Source organism: Leuciscus leuciscus (assembly GCF_965113295.1).
Source record: "Leuciscus leuciscus genome assembly, chromosome: 13".
NCBI classification, from domain to species: domain Eukaryota; kingdom Metazoa; phylum Chordata; class Actinopteri; order Cypriniformes; family Leuciscidae; genus Leuciscus; species Leuciscus leuciscus.
In genome coordinates this window covers 16,615,127-16,638,002 of record NC_138737.1, presented here as the reverse complement: position 1 = coordinate 16,638,002, position 22,876 = coordinate 16,615,127, and the positions used below count along the sequence as shown (strand labels likewise).

The 22,876-nt window shown below is 39.6% G+C and overlaps 1 protein-coding gene across 1 annotated transcript; it reads right to left on the bottom strand.

Moving 5' to 3' along the window:
* Positions 1-8,424: 8,424 nt before the first annotated feature.
* tcf15 (transcription factor 15) lies at positions 8,425-10,206 on the bottom strand. Its single transcript, XM_082188402.1, has 2 exons — positions 9,489-10,206; positions 8,425-8,962 (listed from the first exon to the last, which is right to left on the bottom strand). The coding sequence occupies exons 1-2, from the start codon at positions 9,972-9,974 to the stop codon at positions 8,897-8,899; spliced, it is 552 nt and encodes a 183-aa protein (XP_082044528.1). The 5' UTR covers positions 9,975-10,206; the 3' UTR covers positions 8,425-8,896.
* Between the last annotated feature and the right edge of the window lie 12,670 nt (positions 10,207-22,876).

Below are 22,876 nucleotides of genomic sequence, written 5' to 3'. Positions count from 1 at the left end.
CAAGAAAGGAGACTGACGTAATTAAATAAGAATTAATAAAAAATAAACTGCAAAAAGCTGTAAATAGTTATATCTGTTTGCAGGTAGTAATGTGTTTGTAGTCATGGAAATATTGGTTTATTATTTAGTTTGACTATTCGTGTATCTGTGTGGGTGTGTGTGTGTTTTGTGCGGTCGGCAGCAGCTCCCTGAGGTTGTTATCAGCCACAGCTGTGTGTGTGTGTGTGTGTGTGTGTGTGTGTGTGTGTGTGTGTGTGTGTGTGTGTGTGTGTGTGTGTGTGTGTGTGTGTGTGTGTGTGTGTGTGTGTGTGTGTGTGTGTGTGTGCTTGTAAAGGCCTATGTTTCTGTCAGTGAGCTTGTTCAGAGCACTTTTTCTGGCGTCTGATTGAGGATTTCCTCTAGATGATCGTTACCTCTGAACACACAGAAACACACACATACACACACATAGAGGAACGCCCCAAATGTTCCATCAATACACAGCAGACTCTCAAAGCCTCCACAGCTGGGAGATTTTCCCATGTGAAAACACAGTACAAAAATGCACTTGTATACACATAGACACACATCGGTGACGTAATTAACAATAACGTTAACAATTATAATGACAATACTGTGTATATTTCAGTTAAGTATAACAATTGCAAACTCCTATATCAGATATTAAAGGTTTTGTAATCAAATCTTGTTACTGCATCACTACAAACAAAAAGAGATGCAACAGAGATTTTTCTTTTGACTGATTTTTTAAATGCATGACTACGGTTTTGCTTAAATAGTTTTTGCTGATATCAGATATTATGAGTCTTATTATTTTGGCATGGATACGTCACCCTGGACCCTGTGTGTGTGTGTGTGTGTGTGTGTGTGTGTGTGTGTGTGTGTGTGTGTGTGTGTGTGTGTGTGTGTGTGTGTGTGTGTGTGTGTGTGTGTGTGTGTGTGTGTGTGTGTGTGTGTGTGTGTGTGTGTGTGTGTGTGTGTGTGTGTGTGTGTGTGTGTGTGTGAGAGCTGACTCCACTGACCCAGTTTTGTCATGGTCCTTATTAAAAATACTTTGATGATGCTTGATGGTGATGGTGATGATGATAATGATGATGATGATGATGATGATGGCCTGTCTCCCTCTGCACCCCTCCTGCTGTGTGGGTGTCTTATTGTTTGATTGTTTTCTTTCGGAAGCATCACTAGCACGATACCGAAACTGACCCCTGCACGGTTAATGTCTGGGAGGGTCACATCTTCTGCTCGACGGCATTCCGCGCTGATAGCTGTGGAGCGTTTACATTGTCCAGCAATTCCCAACTCAGGGAATTCCGCTTCCAGACTCCTGAACACACACACAAAAAAAAATGTGTGAGAGAGAGACTGAGAATGTGAGTCAGTAAGTGTGTGTATTAATGATGCTTCCTCCTTCTTCCTTCTGAAAGCTTGAGAGGTAAAATGTTGTAAATGTTTGAGTTTATCATTTTAACTGAGAGAAAGAGAGAGAGAGAGAGAGAGAGAGAGATTTAAGTCCAAGTTTATTGAAATGCCAAAATAAATATATCATGCATTATGGGGGCAAAAATATATAATAAATATATCATGCATTATGGGGGAAAATATATATCATAAATATATCATGCATTATGGGGGCAAAAAAAAAACAATGTGAATGTGGAATTTGGTTCTGCCTCATCTCCACAAGCCTCTTCCATTGTGGTTGGTGGTCCAGTTTAACAATGACTCTTATTCCATTAAAAACAAACGTATAGTCATCTTGGTTCAAGTATTTTATGTAGTAAATTTCAATGGACTACTAGTATACTTGTAAGTGTACTATTTCAATATTACTTGGGACTAAATTGGCCCACTTTTTAGTACATAAACTTATACTACACTTGAGACTTTTTGGACTATTACACTTAAGTACACTTTAAATGTAATAATAGTAAACTTTGAATACACAAACTAGTTTACATCAAAATTCTTTTGTTTGTGCTGCAACTACAAGTGAACATATAGGTATACTTATAGTTTACTAGATAAATACTTGTGGCACATTTGTTAGTTTATGAAAGTACATTTTGAAGTATTCTCTCAGTAAACTAGTTTAGTAGTTTTATACTGCAAGTATACATTTATGTTTTATTTAAGTGAACTTAACATCAAACGTATAGGCCTGGTTTCACAGACAATGCTTAGAATAAGCCAGAATTAGACCTTATGATTAGATATTTAAGTAGTTTTTATATATAATGTTCTTTAGAAGAAGAAATCAATATGGTACTGACATATTTTAATATTTGTCACTGTAAGTTGCTTTCAGTTAAAACAGCTCAAACTATTTTAGTCTGGGACAAGTAATACTTAACTATACTGTTAAATATATCTCAATCAAAATAATGAGTACAAGTATAGGCCAAATATACTTAGAAATATACTGTACCTAAAATTACACTTTAAGTAGGCCTACTTATACTGGCAGAAAAGTATATTTCTAAAAAGTAGTGTGAAGTTTACTTTCTAATATTTAGTTAAATATACTAATAGCACACTTGAATAAACTTAGTTTTTTGTAAGGGCTTCATTTCTGTTCATGTCTTCTTACAATCTTTCCACTACACAAATTCCCTCCACTTTACCCATCTCTTCTCCCTCTCCTTGCATTCTACTCTTGCTCTCTCATTTTCTTAAACTCTCTCCTCCTCTCCAATTACAATTACAAGATACGTCTTCAGATCACTGTGTTAATTGTTTTGAGAGCAGTGATCTGAGTTTGGAGAAATGTTAAAGAATATTTTAAAATACAATAAAAATACAGCTTATACAAAAAAAATGGCTTGAGATGCCTACAAACATTTGTAATTTTGCAATTACATAATTTTAATGTATTTTATTCATATTTATGTATATTGCTTAAGCTCAAAAATTATTCTTAAAAAAGGAATAGTTTCATTAAAATGCTTAAATTCATGAAGAAAAACACATTAATTTGCCTTTATAGTTTGGCATAATATTTTATTATCATTTATCAAAAAAGATAAGCAGTGAAACAGTTGTGTTTTAAAATATTATTCATATTTGAAAAAATTTGTCTGCCAAATCAATGTCAGTGTGGTGTAACCAACACGCAGTAATACCATTTTTTGTTAAGGCTAAATATATATATATATATTAAAAAATATTTTAGATTTATATTATCGAAATATTCCTGATTCAAACTTGTTTTTATTTTATCTTTTTTTTTACCCTGATTTTGTCATATGTGTGTGGTTCTTTATTTCCCCTGTGAACTCTAATCCATTTGTCGATTTTTCTAAAGCAACTGTATTTTACTTACCCTTCTTGCAGTTAGAAGGGTCCCAAAGCAGAATTGGTTAGAAACACATCATGTTTTTATTTCAGTATTGATATAATTACCATGGAGGTCAGAGTTCTCTTTGTTGGCCGGATACAGTCCTGTCAGTGAATTATGGTGTCTGGGAATCATCCATCTGCTGGGCTGGTGTGTGTGTGTGTGTGTGTGTGTGTGTGTGAGAGAGAGAGAGAGAAAGAGAGAGAGAGAGAGGCATGGTGAGACAGTCACGGTAGGGTTGGACATGCATGTTTTGCTTTCCTGTGTGCCCGTGACAACTTCCTGCAAAACAGAAACCTTGGGGAGCCATCTCACATCGGACATATGAGCCAAAAATGCACACACCGGAAAAAAACAATTCTTTTTTATTCATGAATGGTAATGGAGTTTACATGAACCCACAAGTACTGGGGAGTCTTCCTCAACCATTTACTGACCTGTCTGTCAAACCTGTGTGTGTGTGTGTGTGTGTGTGTGTGTGTGTGTGTGTGTGCAGAGCCGGATTAACGCAAAGGCAAACTAGGCACGTGCCTAGGGCCCGATTGGCGGGATGGGGCCCAGACAGAAGAGGGACAAAAAAAAAAAAAAAAAAAAAATTACAAATGTCCTATCTACAATTTATTTCAATATTTAACTAAAAATAGTGACGATGTTTATCTTAACCATAGACTGTTACATTACTGCAGTTAAACCAATTAATGTGTCCGTTACAAAGCGGGTGCCGGCTTCTGAAAGTATGTGTAACGAACGCATCCATCAGGTGCTGCGAGGCAAAAGCCTAATAAGCACACAAAGAAGCACAGCTCATAATGCAGGTGTGTGAGTTGTCGTCATCTATTTTGGAGTGATTGCAATGTATTCTAAATATAAACTTGTACTGTAGATCAGCGTCATTTCTGGAAAAATCATTCACCGCTTTATTACGAGTTTAAAAGAGCGCGAGCGTCATTAACGTGCCCAGACGCGACGCTTTGAATTTGCGCGTACAATGAATAACATCGCGTCGGGAGCTGACTAGTAAAAAAGCTACAAAATTAAAAGACAAGACGTCTGTATTCTAAGTTAAAAAGCCAACACACTACAACATTTTTAAATGTTTCAAATAAAGGATCTCATATCTATGGGTCTATCTTCTAAATTCTGCTGATGATTAGATTATACCCTGACATTACGCCAATAATATCAGTTTATATATATTTTTTCTGCTCAGTTGCGATCGTGTCTTTCTCTTCCACTTGATTTGTGTAGGCTATAGCATATTTAAGGTAGCAATGCAATATAAAAGCACTTATGCTCATCTACTGAAGTGGGATTCTGGAACTGTGAATAAATTGAATAAAACAGCAAAATAACAAAAACAACAATAACATCTTCATTAAACAAAAAAGAGATTACCTTAGATAAAGTTTGATTAATATGTACATACAGTACCGGTAAAAGTCTGGACCCATTACTATTTTTAATGTTTTTGAAAGAAGTTTATTATTATGCTCTACAAGCCTGCATTTATTTGATCAAAAATACAGAAAAAAACAGGAATATTCAGCAAGGATGTGTTAAATATATAAAAAGTGATAGTGAAGACTTTTTTAAAACAACTTTTTAATAATCAAAAATCCTGAAAAAAAGTATCACAGGTTATAAAATAAATATTAAAGGAGAAGTTAACTTTTAAAATGAAAATTCTGTCATCATATACTCACCCTCATGTTGTTTCAAACCTGTATGAATTTCTTTCTTCTGCTGAACACAAAGGAAGATATTTAGAAGAATGTCAGTAACCAGACAGTTTTTGGGTCCCATTGACTTCCATAGTATTTTTTTTTCCTACTATGGAAGTCAATGGGACCCAAAAACTGTCTGGTTACTGACATTCTTCTAAATATCTTCCTTTGTGTTCAGCAGAAGAAAGAAATTCATACAGGTTTGAAACAACATGAGGGTGAGTATATGATGACAGAATTTTCATTTTAAAAGTGAACTTCTCCTTTAAGCACAATTTCTAACATTTGATAATAAATCAGAATATTATAAAGTTTTCTGAAGGATCACGTGACACTAAATTCAGCTTTGCATCACAGAAATATAAAGTATAGTAAAATAGAAAACCATTATTTTAAATTTTAATAATATTTCACTATATTATTTTTCTGTATTTTTGATCAAATAAATCCAGGCTTGATGAGCATAAGAGACTTCTTTCAAAAACAATAAAAAATAGTAATGTGTCCAAACTTATGCACTTTTTAAAATGAAATGTTGTATAAATAAAAAGGTTAGGAATCATATTTGTTTCAAGTGTTTTTTTATTGGGGGTGGGGGGCCTCCAACATGAATTTTGCCTAGGGCCTCCTAATGTCTAGAACCGGCCCTGTGTGTGTGTGTGTGTGTGTGTGTGTGTGTGTGTGTGTGTGTGTGTGTGTGTGTGTGTGTGTGTGTGTGTGTGTGTGTGTGTGTGTGTGTGTGTGTGTGTGTGTGTGTGTGTGTGTGTGTGTGTGTGTGTGTGTGTGTGTGTGTGTGTGTGTGTGTGTGTGTGTGTGTGTGTGTGTGTGTGTGTGTGTGTGGATCCATAAACTGGATGTAGACTCTGTGTTCTTGCCAAAATACAGAAGAGAGAGTTTCCTTCTGGGACAAGTGTCACTAGGCAACCGCTCAGTCATTAGTAAACGAGTGTCAGGGTTTGGGGTCTGACAGGAAAGAGGTTTTTGGGTTTTGTTATGAAATGCTTCTAATAAGCCAAATGAAAGACCCAAAGAAATCATATCAAACTCGATTTATGAAACTTCAGATAATGCTAAGACAAAGTTAATGCTATAGAATCTGCTGTGAAATGATGAAATCCCAGCAGAGACAGTAAGATTACACTGCAGGACATACGGCTGGGAGACATCAGTCACACGTTTGACACTGCGGATCTGCATCTTATGAGGGGAATTCAGACTGACCCAGCTGCCAAAACACTGAAGTACCATCACTACACACTGCTGAACCGATTCATTATCATTAAACATATACAGTGGGGTTCAAAAGTCTTCTGAGTGCACTTGTGAAAATGTGTCTCTAATTTAATATAAATCTTTTCATTACAAATTAATTTAGAATTTCAGAATTTATTAGTATTAGGGGGAAGTTGTCTCATTTTTAACTCCATGTAATATTTCTCTATATAGTAATTTCTGTATAGGCATGAACCTTATTGTCTTGCCTACAAAAAAGTGCTAAAAGTTGGATCCTAGTATTGCCCACACTTAAGTTTTTGAAAACGATATTTCTCCAGATTTTGGTGTTGATTGTGACCACTGCATTTTTTTTCTTGTGTCACTGATTTAAGTGGTTGTTGAGGGTGACTCCAACTCTTATGCTTGTTGTAGTTTAAGTATGGGTTAACATTTATATTTTGTTTATTTTTGTTTTTAATGCTTAAAATGTATTGCATGTGCCCAGTTTTACAGACAAGGCTTAAGTCCCAGACTAAAAGGCATTTTTGAGCTGTTTTAAAATCAACTTGCACTGACAATAAGATGCACTCCAGTGCCTAATAGGCACATTTATAAAATGTCCTAATTGAACTAAGGCTAAACCTATAGCCACCTTAACTGTTGTTTTGTTTTGTTTATTTCTCTAATAGAAGCTGTAGGGAGGTGGGTGCCATTTTTGTAGTATCCTGTTTTTCTCCTGTTTTGTGGCTAGTTAGTATAGCCTATATTTCTGTTGTTAATGAATTTTTCTTTAAGTAGTTTAGTTAAAGGTTTTACATTCAAGGCAGAATTATTTTGTTTGTAATTTTGGTCTTGCTCCCTTCTGAAGCAAACGCTTCCTATTTAAGTTATTTTAAATAACTTGTTTCTGTGTTACGGGCTGTAAATAAAAAAATATTAAATGTGATCTGTGGTGCAGTGGCAGAGCTCAGGATAGCGCTCTTTATATCCATTAATATTGTTGCGTCTGCTTAAAACCCTAGACTCGTATAGGACGTAACACTGTGAAACACTGTCTCCAGTGACCTTCACTATTGATCTGGATAAAAATATTTAAAACCTGGAAAACTTTGAATGTGTAATGTCACTGCTGTTTTCATGTTTATTATTGTTTGTTCATGTAATGATTTTTATTTTATTTTTCTGAGCAGATCCAAAATTCAGTCTGGACCGTCACGGAAAAAGAAAAGCCCACAATCGGGGGCTGTTTCATATGAAACATGCATGCATGTGTAGCTCTGGTGGAATGAATGTCTCTATCTTCGTTCTGATCGCTGCATGTGGGATGGAACAACAGCTTTAAAACTAGAGCAGTGGAGGAGAGATCAGACACAACATATTTGCTGTCTCTTGGGTTATTTAAGGTTTTCCTTTCTCAGCCAGTTCACCCAATGTTAGTCTTTTTTTATTAACGGCATAAAGTTCACCGAATCGGGTTATTAACAATTGTACAGATCTATTTTTGACCCACTCGACTTGTATGTACAGTAACCTATGACTTTCATCCAAGAGCTTGGATGCTTAATCCTCACCCAGACCTTCGACCCTGCTTTCTCTTTATCAATCCCCCCTCTTACACTTTCCCTTGCTCTATATTACCCCCACCCCACCTTCCAAGTTGACCCTCATGGTGATTTATGCAGCTCACAGATGCACAGCTGCAGCAGGTCCCCATGCTGACCGAAGGGTAGTATTTACCGTGACTAATACATCCCAGATCTCCAAAACACATGGAGACAGAATGAGAGATATGTATAAAAGAATTAAAAAAGCATTTTGTTTCTGTCCTTCACAAAAGTTACATACTAAACAATGACAAAAGGACCACATAGAGAATGAGAGGAGTTAATAGTTATGTAATGAGATGATTAATGAGTTTTATCTGAATTTGAATTAATGTTTTAGCTTCTGATTGATTTGAAGCCCTGCCTAAAACCATGACTGTTCTTCCATCTTTTGGTTGTATTTGTTCTGGACATGTTTGGATTTTTAACCCTGAAGGAAAGGGATACATTGGCCTACCCAGAAAGCACCAGCCAACAAAAGTCACTAAGCTGAATCATCCATACTATTATATAGCAATAATGTAATTATGTTAAAGTCCCACTGAGCTGATTTTTGTGCAATACATTTATGAAAACTTAATTGATGCTTAAATCTAAGGACCGTATTCTATTGGTCAGGAGATTTATTGGAGAAATGACATTTTAAAGACAAATCCTTTCAACCCAAAACATTTACAAAAGTGCTTATTTTTTGCTTGTGCCATCCACGCATAACTGACAGAGGACATTTGAAATTTGAAAAAATATATTTTATTTCACCATGGTGTTCTCACAATTTGTGTATAAAATGTATAAATTCTCTTTTTAAAAAAGAAAACGAAAAAGGAAAAAAAAATATTTTATGCACTGCATTTTAAATGTTCGTATCTCTGTACAAAACACACACAGAAAAGTACAAATACAAAAACCAACGCTTGTTTGAATGGCGAGTCTTCCGAAAATCTCCGTCGCGAGGAATCTCGCTCACCTCTCGCGCTCCCTGAGTGGCGGTTTCATCTCACGCGCTGCTGCCGCTGCTACCGGCGTGTCACGCGCAATGAAGTGATTCCCCGCATGCGGACGCAGTCAGTCCCGTCCTTTATCTGCAAAAGCACACATAGACAAAACAAAAGGTTATATTAATGTCAGGTCAAACAAATATATCATCTAGGCCATCCTTCTGATATTTTGGCCAATTCTGTTCTATCATTTTATTTTTATTGGGCCAACTCAATAACCAACTCACTTGTGGTTTACATTTAAAGTGAGTAGCCTATTGCAGGGAAATTAATTTTTGATAGGGAACTTAAATGATTTTACACTTTACACTTTTTATTATCTTCTGGCACCAACTATGTAACCAAATGTATTAGCAAGGGTGCATGCACAAGTAAAAAAAAAAGTATAAAAGCTTAATTTAGACTATTTTAGTGTACATTGTTTCATTCTTAAAATGTCTCTCTTTAATTTCATTGTATTACATTTCAAGCGTCCTTCACACTTAGTGCGTATATCCCCACATCCTACCCATTTGCCATCCATCAATGTTTATTATTATTGCTCTTTTCAGACAATATCAGTAACTAAATGCATTATCTCCCATTATCATAATTTTGAATGGTCTCTTACCCCTTTTCTCTGGCTGCTGAGGCAGAAAGTACATATGGTGCGCGGCTGCTTTCCTCCGCTGTCGCCCTGCGCGCTGTACACCGCGCTCACGCACGGCTGCGCGTCCTCTCCTCCATCCCCTATCAGGAGCACATTGGCCAGATGTGAGATGTAACTGGAGGCTAAGCGCAGAGTCTCAATCTTTGACAGCTTTCTGTCTACCGGCTCGGTGGGAATAAGAGTCCGTAACGCCGTGAAAGCCGTGTTGACGCTCTGCGTCCTATCGCGTTCCCGCGCGTTCGCTGCGTTCCGTTGCTTTACTATAACCACACCGCCCACCGTGGACTTGAGTGTCACCCGCCGCCGCTTCTCCGCACTGGGACAGCAACCGTAGCTCTGCTCCGAGCTGCCGTCGCTCTCGCTGCGGTTTTCCTCATCCTCGGACATCATGGCAACATCCGAGTACGCTAGATGAGTCGCTATGGGCCGCAGCATGGCAAATGCCATTACTAAAAAATGTTTGGACAAGAGCTCGATGAAACCGAGAGGGAAGTATCCAAAGTATCCAAAAGGAAATTATGGCTTGTTGTCAAGCACTAGCCACGCAAACACTGCATCGCCAAACCCTGATGTGTGTTTCTCTGATGTTACTTTCAACAGTTGATCGACCTCATAACATGTTAAAAGATCCTCTTGATGTGCGTCCTTACAGTCATTCCATGCGCGAGCAGTTATAGCAGGAGAAGTGCGCGCGGTCTTTTATAGGGAGGAGCGGTCAGTCATATGCAAATAAACAAAGCTACGGTCTCTCACACACTCGCTAAATCATATTTGAGCACAAAATACCTCATTTTAATAGTTAATCTTTTTACAAAAAAATAAAAAATCCAATGACAGACATATTAAATGATAAAGAAAAACATAAATTAGGCTATATGCATTCACATTAAAGTAGGCTTAGGCTACTGAACGGCATGTTTTTGGACAGGTAAGGCTACAGGGCAGTTACCATGGTATTATATGAAGTACTTTGGAGCACCATGTAAACACCATGAAATACATTTCGGTAACACTTTATTTTACATTGTTGTTGTTGTTGTTATTGTTGTTGTTGTTGTTGTTTTTACACGTTACATAGTTACTGTGTAAATAAATATAAATGACTCATTATTAAATGCAACTAACCCAAATCCAAATCCTACCCTACCCCTATAGTAAGTACATGTAGTTAATTATTATTACAAAGTTCTTAAATGCATAATTACACTGGAACGCAGACACCTTAAAATCAAGTGTGTGGGCTGAATTTCAGTAGCCTGATGCCATGTTATTTTCTTCTGTACCATCACTATATCATGGTATTTTGCCACAGTAAAAGGCTAAGGGTTTTGTGTTTCGATTTATTTGTAAATGTAATTATAATCTCCAATTTATATTTATAATATTAAATGTAGCCTAATTAAATTAGTTTATTCAACGTCTTATATTGTTGTTGAAATATTACAGTTCTGTTTCATGTCGTTTGTCATTGTTTCTTGTTGCTAGATTGTTTCCCCTCAGTTTTAACATCACTTATAATCTTACAAACTTATTTTATTTGTATGTTGTGTCTAGATGTAGGCCTACTGTAAAATAAAATAAAATAAACCCAATAAAATTGAAAACTTCTGTTTAATTGCTGCCCTAAATGTTTAAACAATTATATGGCATTTATTGAACACGTTTTAGACTTTGGATTTAATTATTAATTATCATTATTATTATGGAAAGAGATCAAGAAAATAGACTTTTAAGAGCTCGTGGAGTAATATGAACCTTCACTGGGAAAAAAAACAGAAGCTGCACCTGCAAAGTAGGCTAACTCATGGCCGGTGATTATCCTCTGAATTTACTGCTTTTATTGCGCGGCCATTTGACAGCGAGGCGTTTAAAACAACAGTGGGCCTGTAATGAACGTGCAACAAACAACCTGGCAAACGCACTGCTAATGCTGCAAAAACCAACATGTTTATTTACACAAACACTTGTCGTTGCAATGAACTTAATAAGAATTTGAAAAACAAATTTAAAAAGTCATATTCATCCGCGAATCGAGTTTTTTAAGTCAACCCGAACAGGAGAGTAGCCTACATTTGTTTTTAAACAATTTTTTTTTTTTTTTTTTTTGCACACAAAATCACATTAGGCTATTACTGTCTTTGTTAAGTGAGAGTTTTAGACCCGCTGCGGTTTGTTTTCATTCAGTGGCTCAAAGAGCACGAGGCCATGATAAAGAACAGTAGGGGTCTCTCTCTCTCTCTCTCTCTCTCTCTCTCTCTCTCTCTCTCTCTCTCTCTCTCTCTCAACCTTTTTCTTTTTCTCACTCTCTTTTTCTTCGTCATTTTTGGCTTCTTTTTCTTCTATACACACACACTTCATATTTACATATATTTCAAATTTGCTCTCTTTCTCAGTTTTCTACTACACTGTGCTGTATATATATATATACACACAAACATATCAAATAAACACAAACTTTTATGTTAGATGCAATTAGGCAAGGCAAGTTTATTTTATATAGCACATTTCATACACAATGGCAATTCAAAGTGCTTTACATAGAAGAAATTAAAATAATAAAAAGAAATAAGAATAATTAAAACAGTTTAGAAAAATAAAATAAAATACAGTACAGTACAAACAGTCGGACGAACAGCGTCCGACTGTTTGTATTAATCGCAAACAGATTAATTTGTATTAATGTTTGTATTAATCGCAAATTAATTGCGATTAATCGATTTGACAGCTCTAGTTCACACATTACATTTAGTTTAAGTTTAACCCATTTAAGTTTTCACTTTCCTTCCTGTCATAATTCATGACTAGCCTTGTCATGTAAAAAAAAAACATGTCTCACTGCTTAACAATCATGCTCTGACTGCATTACTGTTTCAGTGCAAAGGAATGCAAGACCTTAAATCATCCATATGGGCTTATGTACTCACTAACCTGTGACCTCTAATCTTTGACCTGAGGTTATGTGCCCGAGCAATGTGACCATTCTCATTTGGTCCAATAATCGCTCTGTTGCAATATACATAATTAACAGTGCTTTATTGGAACAAAGACATTTTTATGTAAATTAATATTCCTTATCTGGGCCTTTTGACTGGGATTTTGAACTGGATCTTGTTCAGAAACTCTGTGTTTTGACAGCGTAACAACAGCTAAAAGCACAGTTTTACTCCAGCTCTAACTCACAGGTTATGTCCTCTGCAAGATAACAAGTAAAATTAAATTCACATAACTATGTTTGTTGGTCTCTCAACTGTTTGGTTTGTGGCCGAGTGGCAGAAGTTCTGCTGAAGGCTATGAGCTTCTGCAGGGGCTGAGCTCATGCAGAGATGGTTTGTTTATAGCCAGAAGCGGGTGTTGGGTAAATAAACATGAGGCAGATGTTAAGAATGATCTAAGAAAGAGAGAGTGAGACAGTGGCAAATGGCTTCCAGACCCTTTTTCTCTGTCTCATTTATTTTCTCTGTGCTTCCATGGCCCGTATATGTCACTTTGAGCAGCTTTCACAAACATGCCAGTGTCACTTAAACCCGGGACTTTCTGTCCCCTCAGCTGCACCAACAACCCCCTCCCACCATCTACGACACTTACGACATTTTCAAAACACCTGCACGCTGTTTTTACAAGCCCAGGGGGCAATAATCAATAAAGCTCTGCCGATCCATCACTGAAAAAAAAGAAATGGTGTAGAAGCAATATCCTCTCAGAAATTGCTAGTAAATTTCACAATTACAAAGAAACAGCAAGTAACACATTTAATTAAATGTGCAATTTTGAAGAATACAAACTGAAAGTGTGCTTTCTAAAACATACTACAGTAATCTTTGCTTTATTTACAACTTAAAAAAAAAAAAAAAACTAATATAAATGTTCCAAACAATCACCGAACAATTTAATAGTATTTTTAATATTATCTTTTTTAGAAATAAATTGTATTGAACGTAAATAGTATTAAAAAAAGAGTATTTTTTAAAATAATTTTTAGGTTGTATAATTTCATTAACCTATATGTTAAATTTAAAACGTCATTGCTAGTCATTCTTTTCTATGTTATGTATTTATCATGAAATGGCAGATTCAGTGTTCTCATGAATAAGTGAGGTAAGACTGCAGCTGAACACACAGATTTACAGGACCAACAACATTATGTCATGAGAAACCAACAGTCTTGTTTAGGAAGAAGAGAGAGACTGGTTAGGCTGTATAGGGTTCATGCATTTGAGTGAGAAGAGCAGGTGTGTGTGTGTGTGTGTGTGTGTGGGAAGTGGGGGTAGACTATGCTATAACTCTAAGAACTCCTCCTCCATAATGCAACCCATAATCTATGGCATTATATTAAAGGAATATTCCAGGTTTAATAACAACAGCATTTTGATAATGTGTATTACCACAAAAAAATATTTAGACACTTTAAAATAAATTGCAAAAAATTGAGGTTACAATAAGGCACTCATAATGGGGCCAATTTTTAGAGGATTTAAAAATAGAAATTTGTATTGTATAATTTTATCATATAATTAATCTGTTCAAATTTAGACATTATTTGAGCTATAAGGCTGTTCTTTTCCTTTTACAGTGGTTTTGAATATTTAATATTGAAGAATTGAATATAACTTTACTCAGAAAAGTAGGCTAAATAATTTTTCAAGCTATTAAAATTATTTTAATGCAAATATTGTTTAGGTCTTGTGGCTACTAGGCTACTAATGAAACAGTGAGTATTTTAACAGATTATCCCCATTCTCTTCAATTGCAAGTGTCTCGCTGTAACCCAGATGTTTGTTTTAAAAATATGCCACAAATACTGTTGATTGAGCTCAACTTGTTTTAACCTCTGTAATAACATTCCTTTGATAAGCTGCTGTCATAGAGAAATACACATTTGAATTTAAAAAATGTGAATTTCAGCTGTATGACTATAGGATCAGTGTCTGATGACTCATATTGTGGCCACATGTGATGGAGGTGTGTGTGTGTGTGTGAGAGAGAGAGAGAGAGAGAGAGAGAGAGAGAGAGAGAGAGAGAGAGAGAGAGAGAGAGAGAGAGAGAGAGAGAGAGAGAGAGGAGGAAAAAACGTGTTTTCAGGACAGCTAATTCTTCCCAGCATTTGCAAGTCTAATGTAAGTCCATCCAGAGGGGATGAGAAGTCCATTATTCATTTGCATGTAACTCTACAAATATGCTGAAATGGTTTGGTAATTTTCCCTGTGTGAGAGTGCAAGTATATGTCATCACATAACCCTCCTGGACTGCAGCGTCAGCAGGGGATTCTTACAGCGCACAGATCCACAGTGTGAAATCAGACGCTATTCAGGGAAATGTTGACTGACCCCTGCAGGTAAGGGTCAATGGTAGGATCCTGCCAAAAGCTGTACAGGAAAAGGAAGTCTATTCATGTCCTATTGCTCCATAACTCTTGGACTCTGACATACAAAACAAGACCATACAGCAGGAGCACCAACACACACTTAATGGACACTTTAAATTAAGTTTTTAAGTTATTTTAAGACAAAGTGACATGTGAAGGCCAAGTATGGTAACCTATACTCAGAATTTGTCCTCTGCATTTAACCCTGCAACCTTCGTGTTACCAGTCTGACTCTCTAACCATTAGCCTATGAGAGAATGAAGCAAGTCTATGTCATTGTCCTGTTTTACTATTATATTTTATCATACATAATTTGTTTGTAAATTACTCCTGCGTAAATTTTTGCATTCAATTCAACAAGAAATGTATGTAAGATGACGTTTATGAACGAATCATTCTGCACGTCTTTTATGAATAAAATTCTGTATGTGAAAAATTAACAGGACAAAAAAATAAAACAATTTCACACCTAGCTTGTCATTTAAATCTATTTTCTATATTTTCTTATTGTGAACAATTTAACCATGCATGCGTTTCATTTAAAAAAAAGGGAAAAAAAGGCCATGCCATTTTTAGTCGCGACAGCCCCTCCTTGGCCCATTCCTCTGAGGAAGGACCTGCTTTCTCTAAGACGGGGCACTCTATGGCATCTGTGTCCAGATCTCTGGAAACTCCATGTCTGGTCCTTGGATGGGACGTGGAGGTTCTAGGTGACTTACCTCAGGTGGTGGTAGACACCATATCACTTCTGCTAGAGCCCCCTCAATGAGGCGCCTCTATGCACTGAAGTGGGACCTGTTCGTTGAATGGTGTTCTTCCCACCGGGAAGAACCCCGAGGATGTCCGATCGTGCTTTCTTTCCTGCAAGATGGGTTGGAGCGAAGGCTGTCTCCCTCCACCCTCAAAGTGTATGTTGCCGCTATTGCCGCACATCACGATGCAGTTGAAGGTAAGTCGTTGGGAAAGCATGACCTGATCGTCAGGTTCCTGAGGGGAGCGAGGAGACTGAAGAGACTGAATCACGCCTTGCCCGTCCGCTCCTTGTGGTTATACGTGGACAGAACGCAAAGCTTCAGGACCTCAGATCACCTCTTCGTCTGTTACGGAGGCCAGCAAAAGCGAAAGGCTGTCTCCAAGCAGAGGTTAGCCCACTGGATAGTGGTATCAGACCCAAGACATGCCTTGCCCATTCAGGTTGCGAGCACACTCAACTAGAAGTGTTGCTTCCTCCTGGGCGCTGGCTCAAGGCGACCGATGACAGATATATGTGGAGCTGCTGGCTAGGCGACACCTAACACATTCGCTAATTTCTATAGCCTCCGTGTAGAGACGGTATCTTCCCGTATACTTGGATACATCCAAGATGGCGCCGCGGATGGCTGCCTCGGTGTTGAGCTCTCCAGTTGTTACACTGTTTTTGTTAGTTTGTCCTGTTTTATGTTTGTCATACGCTATCAGTTATACCAGGGACGAACTGCTGAACATTCGGCAGTGCACACCAACTGATCACCAACCAGTTTTTGATTCTTCTGGCGTTTTGCGGAACATTGTCGTCGGTTGCGCCGCTGCACTGTGGAAACAGTATAAGACGCGCAGGCGTGGGAAGCGAGCCGGCACACTCGTTAAGCTCAGGCAGCGCGGATTCAGAACGGCGCTGCCTAGCATCCATCTGGCGAATGTCCGCTCTCTCCCTAACAAAATGGACGAACTACTTCTGCTCTCACGCAAAAACAAGGACTTTACCAACTCTGCTGCTCTTTGTTTCACGGAAACCTGGCTGAACGAAGCCATTCCGGACAGCGCGTTACATCTACCGGACTTTCAGCTGTTCAGAGCAGATCGCGATATGGAGTCAACGGGTAAAACGCGCGGTGGTGGGACATGCTTTTACATCAACAGAAGGTGGTGTACTGATGTAACTGTGTTAAGGAAGATGTGCTGTCCTGATGTGGAAGTGCTTTTCCTTAACTGTAAGCCGTTCTACTCGCCGCGGGAGTTTTCCTCGCTCGTTCTCATCAGTGTTTACATTCCACCGCAAGCACACGTGAGTACGGCGCTGCAACAGCTGGCTGATCTGATCACAGAAACAGAACAACAACACCCGGACTCTGTTCTTATCATTCTCGGAGACTTTAATCAGGCAAAACTCACACGTGAACTGCCTAAATTCAAACAGCACATTACATGCCCCACCAGAGACAATAATATTTTGGACCATTGCTACACCACAACAAAGGATGCATATCGCTCCGTCGCCAGAGCAGCTCTAGGACTTTCCGATCACTGCCTGGTTCATCTTCTACCAACTTACAGGCAAAAACTTAAAACTGCTAAGCCAGTAATAAGGACTGTAAAGAGATGGACCAACGACACAGAGCAGGTCTTACAAGCCTGTTTTGAATGCACTGACTGGAGTGTTTTTGAAGCTGCTGCCAGCGATCTGGACGAGCTCACAGAGACTGTAACATCATACATCAGTTTCTGTGAGGATTTATGCATCCCTACCAGGACTTACTTATCATTCAACAATGATAAACCATGGTTCACACCAAAACTCAGACAGCTTCGTCAGGTCAAAGAAGATGCCTACAGGAGTGGGGATAGGATCTTGTATAATCAGGCCAGGAACACATTGACAAAGGAGATTGAAGTGGCTAAGAAGAGCTATGCCAAAAAGCTGGAAAACCAGTTTTCCTCCAACGACCCTGCATCAGTGTGGAAAGGCCTGAAAGACATTACCAACTACAAGACACCATCCCCCAGCATCGACAGCAACAAGCATCTTGCGAACGAGCTGAATGTCTTTTACTGTAGATTTGAGACCCCCGATCAGACACCCCATACCCGCCCTGACCATCTCTCTACACAGCCATCAACACCTCCAGCCATCCCCCTCCCCTCCCTCCCTGCACTTCAGATCAGTGAGGATAATGTGCGTCAGATCTTCAGGAAACAGAAGAGAAGGAAAGCACCAGGCCCAGACGGTGTTTCACCAGCCTGTCTGAAAACCTGCGCTGACCAGCTGGCCTCTATCTTCTCACTGATCTTCAACAGATCACTGGAGCAGTGCAAAGTCCCTTTCTGCTTTAAACGCTCCACCATCATCCCAATCCCGAAGAAACCAAAGATCACAGGACTCAATGACTACAGACCTGTTGCCTTAACATCTGTGGCCATGAAGTCACTCGAAAGACTGGTGTTAGCATATCTGAAGGACATCACTGGACCCTTGCTGGACCCCCTGCAGTTTGCCTACAGAGCAAACCGGTCTGTGGATGATGTGGTCAATATGGGACTGCATTACACCCTACAACATCTGGACAAACCAGGGACCTATGCAAGGATTCTGTTCGTGGACTTTAGTTCTGCCTTCAACACCATCGTCCCATCACTGCTCCAGACCAAACTGACCCAGCTCTCTGTCCCTAGCTCCATCTGTCAATGGATCACCAGCTTTCTGACAGACAGACAACAGCTAGTCAGAATGGGCAAAATCACGTCCGACAGCCGCACCATCAGCACCGGTGCTCCACAGGGATGTGTTCTCTCACCACTGCTCTTCTCCCTGTACACAAATGACTGCACCTCTAAAGACACCTCTGTCAAGCTCCTGAAGTTTGCAGACGACACTACTGTTATCGGACTCATCCGGAACGGTGACGAGTCTGCGTACAGACAGGAGGTGGAGCAGCTGGCTCTTTGGTGCAGTTATAACAACCTGGAGCTGAACACGCTCAAAACAGTGGAGATGATCGTGGACTTCAGGAGAAACCCCCCTGCACTCCCTTCACTCACCATCATGGACAGCACTGTGACTGCAGTAGAGTCATTCAGGTTCCTGGGCACCACCATCTCTCAGGATCTGAAGTGGGACACTCACATAGACTCTATTGTGAAGAAAGCCCAACAGAGACTGTACTTCCTGCGTCAGCTGAGGAAATTCAACCTGCCACAGGAGCTGCTCGTACAGTTCTACTCAGCTGTCATCCAGTCCATCCTCTGCACTTCCATCACCGTCTGGTTCGGCTCTGCTACCAAAACCGACCTCCGTAGACTACAGCGGATAGTTCGGACTGCTGAGCGAATCACTGGCACTACCCTTCCCACACTCAAAGTACTGCACTCATCCAGAGTGAGTAAAAGGGCTCGCAAAATCACTCTGGACCCGTCACACCCAGCACACTCTCTGTTTGAACTGTTACCGTCTGGTCGACGCTACAGAGCACCGAGCACAAAAACAACCAGACACAGGAAAAGTTTCTTTCCCCAGGCCATCTACCTCATGAACACTTAAATGTTCCCCTACTGTGGAACAAACATGTGCAATACTTCCCTCAGACATTTCATTATAGCACCTTATAACTTTATATATATTTATAATTTATAATCTTTTTATTTTATTTTTTCTATTTTTTTATTTTATTTTTTATTTATACCTGTTACTTGTCACTTGTCTTGTCACTTTGTATTGTATGTGTACTGGAAGCTACTGTCACCAAGACAAATTCCTCGTATGCGCAAGCATACTTGGCAATAAAGCTCTTTCTGATTCTGATTCTGATTCTGATTCTTAATGTCGGCTTGCAACGCCACTCCCGCCCCGCTGGGCCGGATACGTGCGTCTATTTGCTCCAGTGGTGTTCCCCAGAAATGGCTAACCCTGTTGAGTTCCTCCGTCACCCCTGCGGCAGTCAGACGTTGCGGAGCATCTGACGCAAGGCCTACACTCGTATGCATTGTGGAACTTGTGCTAGGCTGGGTGTCCATATGTAGCGGTCCCTGCAGCAACCCCATATGTGTATTCCTCCACGATCAGCTCCTCTGCGGACGAGCCTGTGTCTTTCCCTCGACAGAGCCCGCTCTGTCGGTGTTCTTCTCCCCTATAACTAGGCAGGAACCACCCCAGAGACTGCCATATGTTGTACTACCCTGCTTGGCTAGTCCATATGTGTAACCGTCACAGTGCCTCCCTCTGGGGTAGGATGTGGTTCCCGCAGCGTTCCCTTCCCCAAGGGCACGCTTTCCCAGGGTTATCGAATAAGTCACACTGAGTGGGTCTTGCGGAACAGCAGTGACTGACCTTCTCTGCTTAGAGCTCCTACTTCTGCCCAAACACTGCGGTCAGGCCAGGAGGCTCAAGCGGAGCGCTGGAAGGGCCAGTAGCGGTGGCGTTTTGGTATTTATTTATTTGGTTTGGTTTTGGTAGATATCCCCATTCGTCAGAATCACTTCTGACGTACGTCATAGTGAGCTGACGAAGGGGAACGTCTCGGTTATGTATGGTAACCCTCGTTCCCCGAGGAGGGAACAGAGACGTACGTCCCCTTGCCACAGTTGCTGAGCTTCCGCTGTAACAAGTCCGGCTCCACAGCGGAAAAACAAGGATGCGATGCACCTGCCGCTCATTATATGCTTGCGCCGCGATGCACAGCAGCTGGTGGAATTATCGCATGCCTTTGTGCATTGGCTCGTTTAGTTACACTCGAAGTACATAGGCTCTCGAGCGAGATCCCCATTCGTCAGAATCACTTCTGACGTACGTCTCCGTTCCCTCCTCGGGGATCGAGGGTTACCATACGTAACTGAGACGTTCTCCTCTATTACAAGTCAGTAAGGAGAATTACATTATCAGCAAAATATATAAATGGTAAAGTGCATAAATATAACAAGTTCTACAAAATATCATTCAGAATCTCACACTCATGATCTTACGCTCAAGAACAAGAGGAGGGAAGATCGGCTTCCAGGTCAAAGCCTGTGTCTTGTGCCCTTCTGATCCTCAGACAGAATGGATTTGTCTGAGAGAGATGATTTCTCACGCCTGTCAAAAGCAGAGCAGTGGAATTACATCGGTACAATGACAGGTGACTGAGGTTGAAATATTCATGAGACTTTCAAACATAAGTATACTCACAATGATGTTACAAATTATGTAAGTGAAACCTTACCTTAAGTACCCGTAACCATTTCTTCTCCCACCATCTGTCATTGTTCATCTTTCTCCTCCTAGTTAGGATGAAAAATCTTTGGGAAGTAAAAGACAATCTTACAGCTTCCTTTATTTCCCCAAAAAGCAGCAGGTGTAGCCCACGCTTCCCAAATTGGGTGTGTGTTGTCTCTCTTTCTTTGTGTCTCCTCAATCAGGGGTTATGCGTGTCAGGACACTTCTAAGGATACATTTTTTCCAGACCGTGAGGAAGCCACAGGAAGTCTTCTCACACGCGACCATTCTTTTGCCAGAAATTTACAGTCAGTCAGGTTTGTTCCGCCGAGGCCCGGGGCCCCCTCTTCACTTCCTGAGGGGCCCCAAAGGGAGGCCAAGATCAGGGCCGGGACCCCAGGGACTCGTATATCGCCAATGGATAAACTCTGTTATCTAACAGCAGAGATCTACAGGGCAGTAATCGCCAATCACAGGCCTGTACCTTCCGCCACGATCAAAGGATGCGACTGTAAATACATGATTCCTGCAATCAGCAGCTGTTGATCTTCAGCTGAACACTGTTGCTATAAAGATCCCAAGGTAACACAATATCTCTTAAAGGGATAGTTCACCCAAAAATTAAATGCTATTATGTACTGACCCTCACGTCATTCTGAACCTATATGACATTTTTTATTAATTTTTTTACTTCAGAACACAAAATAAGATATTTTGAAGATATTTTGTCTATAAAGTGCTGCAGGGATGATGTATTTTTGTAAGCCAAAACCAAGAAACGAGTTAGAATTCTTGCGATTCTGGTTCCATTATCCTCAAGTCATAGGTTTTTGGTTTAATGCCAGAAATAAGGTCTGTGGTAAACACAAGGTCAATATATTTTCACAGTTTAGTCATAAAATACATCATTAAAACCCTCTTGTGTTTTTTTAAAAGCTTTTACTTGTCTTGGAAAAGGTGGCTGCTAACAAGCGGCTAAATGGGACTACAGAGGCTGACATTAAACATCATCAGCTAAACAGGAAAACTCATCTACTCACTATTCCGCTTTTACAACCTCGTATTTGTAATCGTGCTCTTGCAAGCTATTATACCTCAAACTTACAGGATAAGTGTTTTTTAAATAAAGACTGAAAGAGTTTGTCGGAAGCTTAGTGATGTGACGTAGAAGTCTACGTTTAGCTTTTTACCAATGCCGATTGTATTTAGGCTACAATATTCATAAAAGTTGTGTTCATTTGAGAACATTATCATGATGAACAAAACTTTTAAGAATCATAAACTTTTGTTTATGAGCTTATTTTCTGCAATAATCCAAAAGCCAATGGAAAATTCCTATTGGATTTTGCTGAGGCAACCAGGGTGATGCTAACTTCCAGGTTAGCCTACAGAAATACGTCATCACTGCAGCACTCTATGTTGTTTTGGACCCCATTGACTATCATTGTATGGACCAAATGTTTTTTCCAATATGGATAGGTAAGGCAATTTTGGAGCGCTAGCAATAGCAAGCTAGCTTTGAAGCATTAGATCCCACCCTCCCTTCAGAGCGCTCTCAAAGCCACGCCTCCTCCAAAACACATGAACGCATACAGCAGGAGCAGATTCAGCAAAGTGTCATGAGAGACGGCATTAAATGACCTCATGTCTCAAAACACACAGCATTACAGTAGTAATGAACATAAACAGAGCTCTTACATGTACCACGTGACCTGACTGTTGAAGATTCATTTTGGTGTTGATAGTGTTGACACAGAAACACATTAATCCGAATCTGAGGACGTGAGCAGCTCCGGGTAGAATTCATGAGGACATGGCATGAAAGCAGCATAAGCTTGTTGTTTTGGTTCAAGAAGAACTGTAAAAGGCAGCTGCTGTTTGTCTGCGGTGCTCGGTCACTTTCTACAACTCTGAACAGCCTTACGGGACGTGTGCGCAGAAATACATATGTTGACAGGCAGGTAGGGCATCATATCAGATTTTTGGTCCTGAGACTTCCACAGACGATATATCATGTGTACATTTTTTTATATTTAGAGCACTTCT

What these genes read in the sequence shown, in the direction of transcription:
- tcf15 (XM_082188402.1), bottom strand. Translation starts at nt 9,974, where the DNA reads ATGGCATTTGCCATGCTGCGGCCCATAGCGACTCATCTAGCGTACTCG. An exon ending in TCAGCAGCCAGAGAAAAGGG is followed by an intron (nt 8,963 to 9,488) that starts GTAAGAGACCAT and finishes GTGCTTTTGCAG; the next exon opens with ATAAAGGACGGGACTGACTG.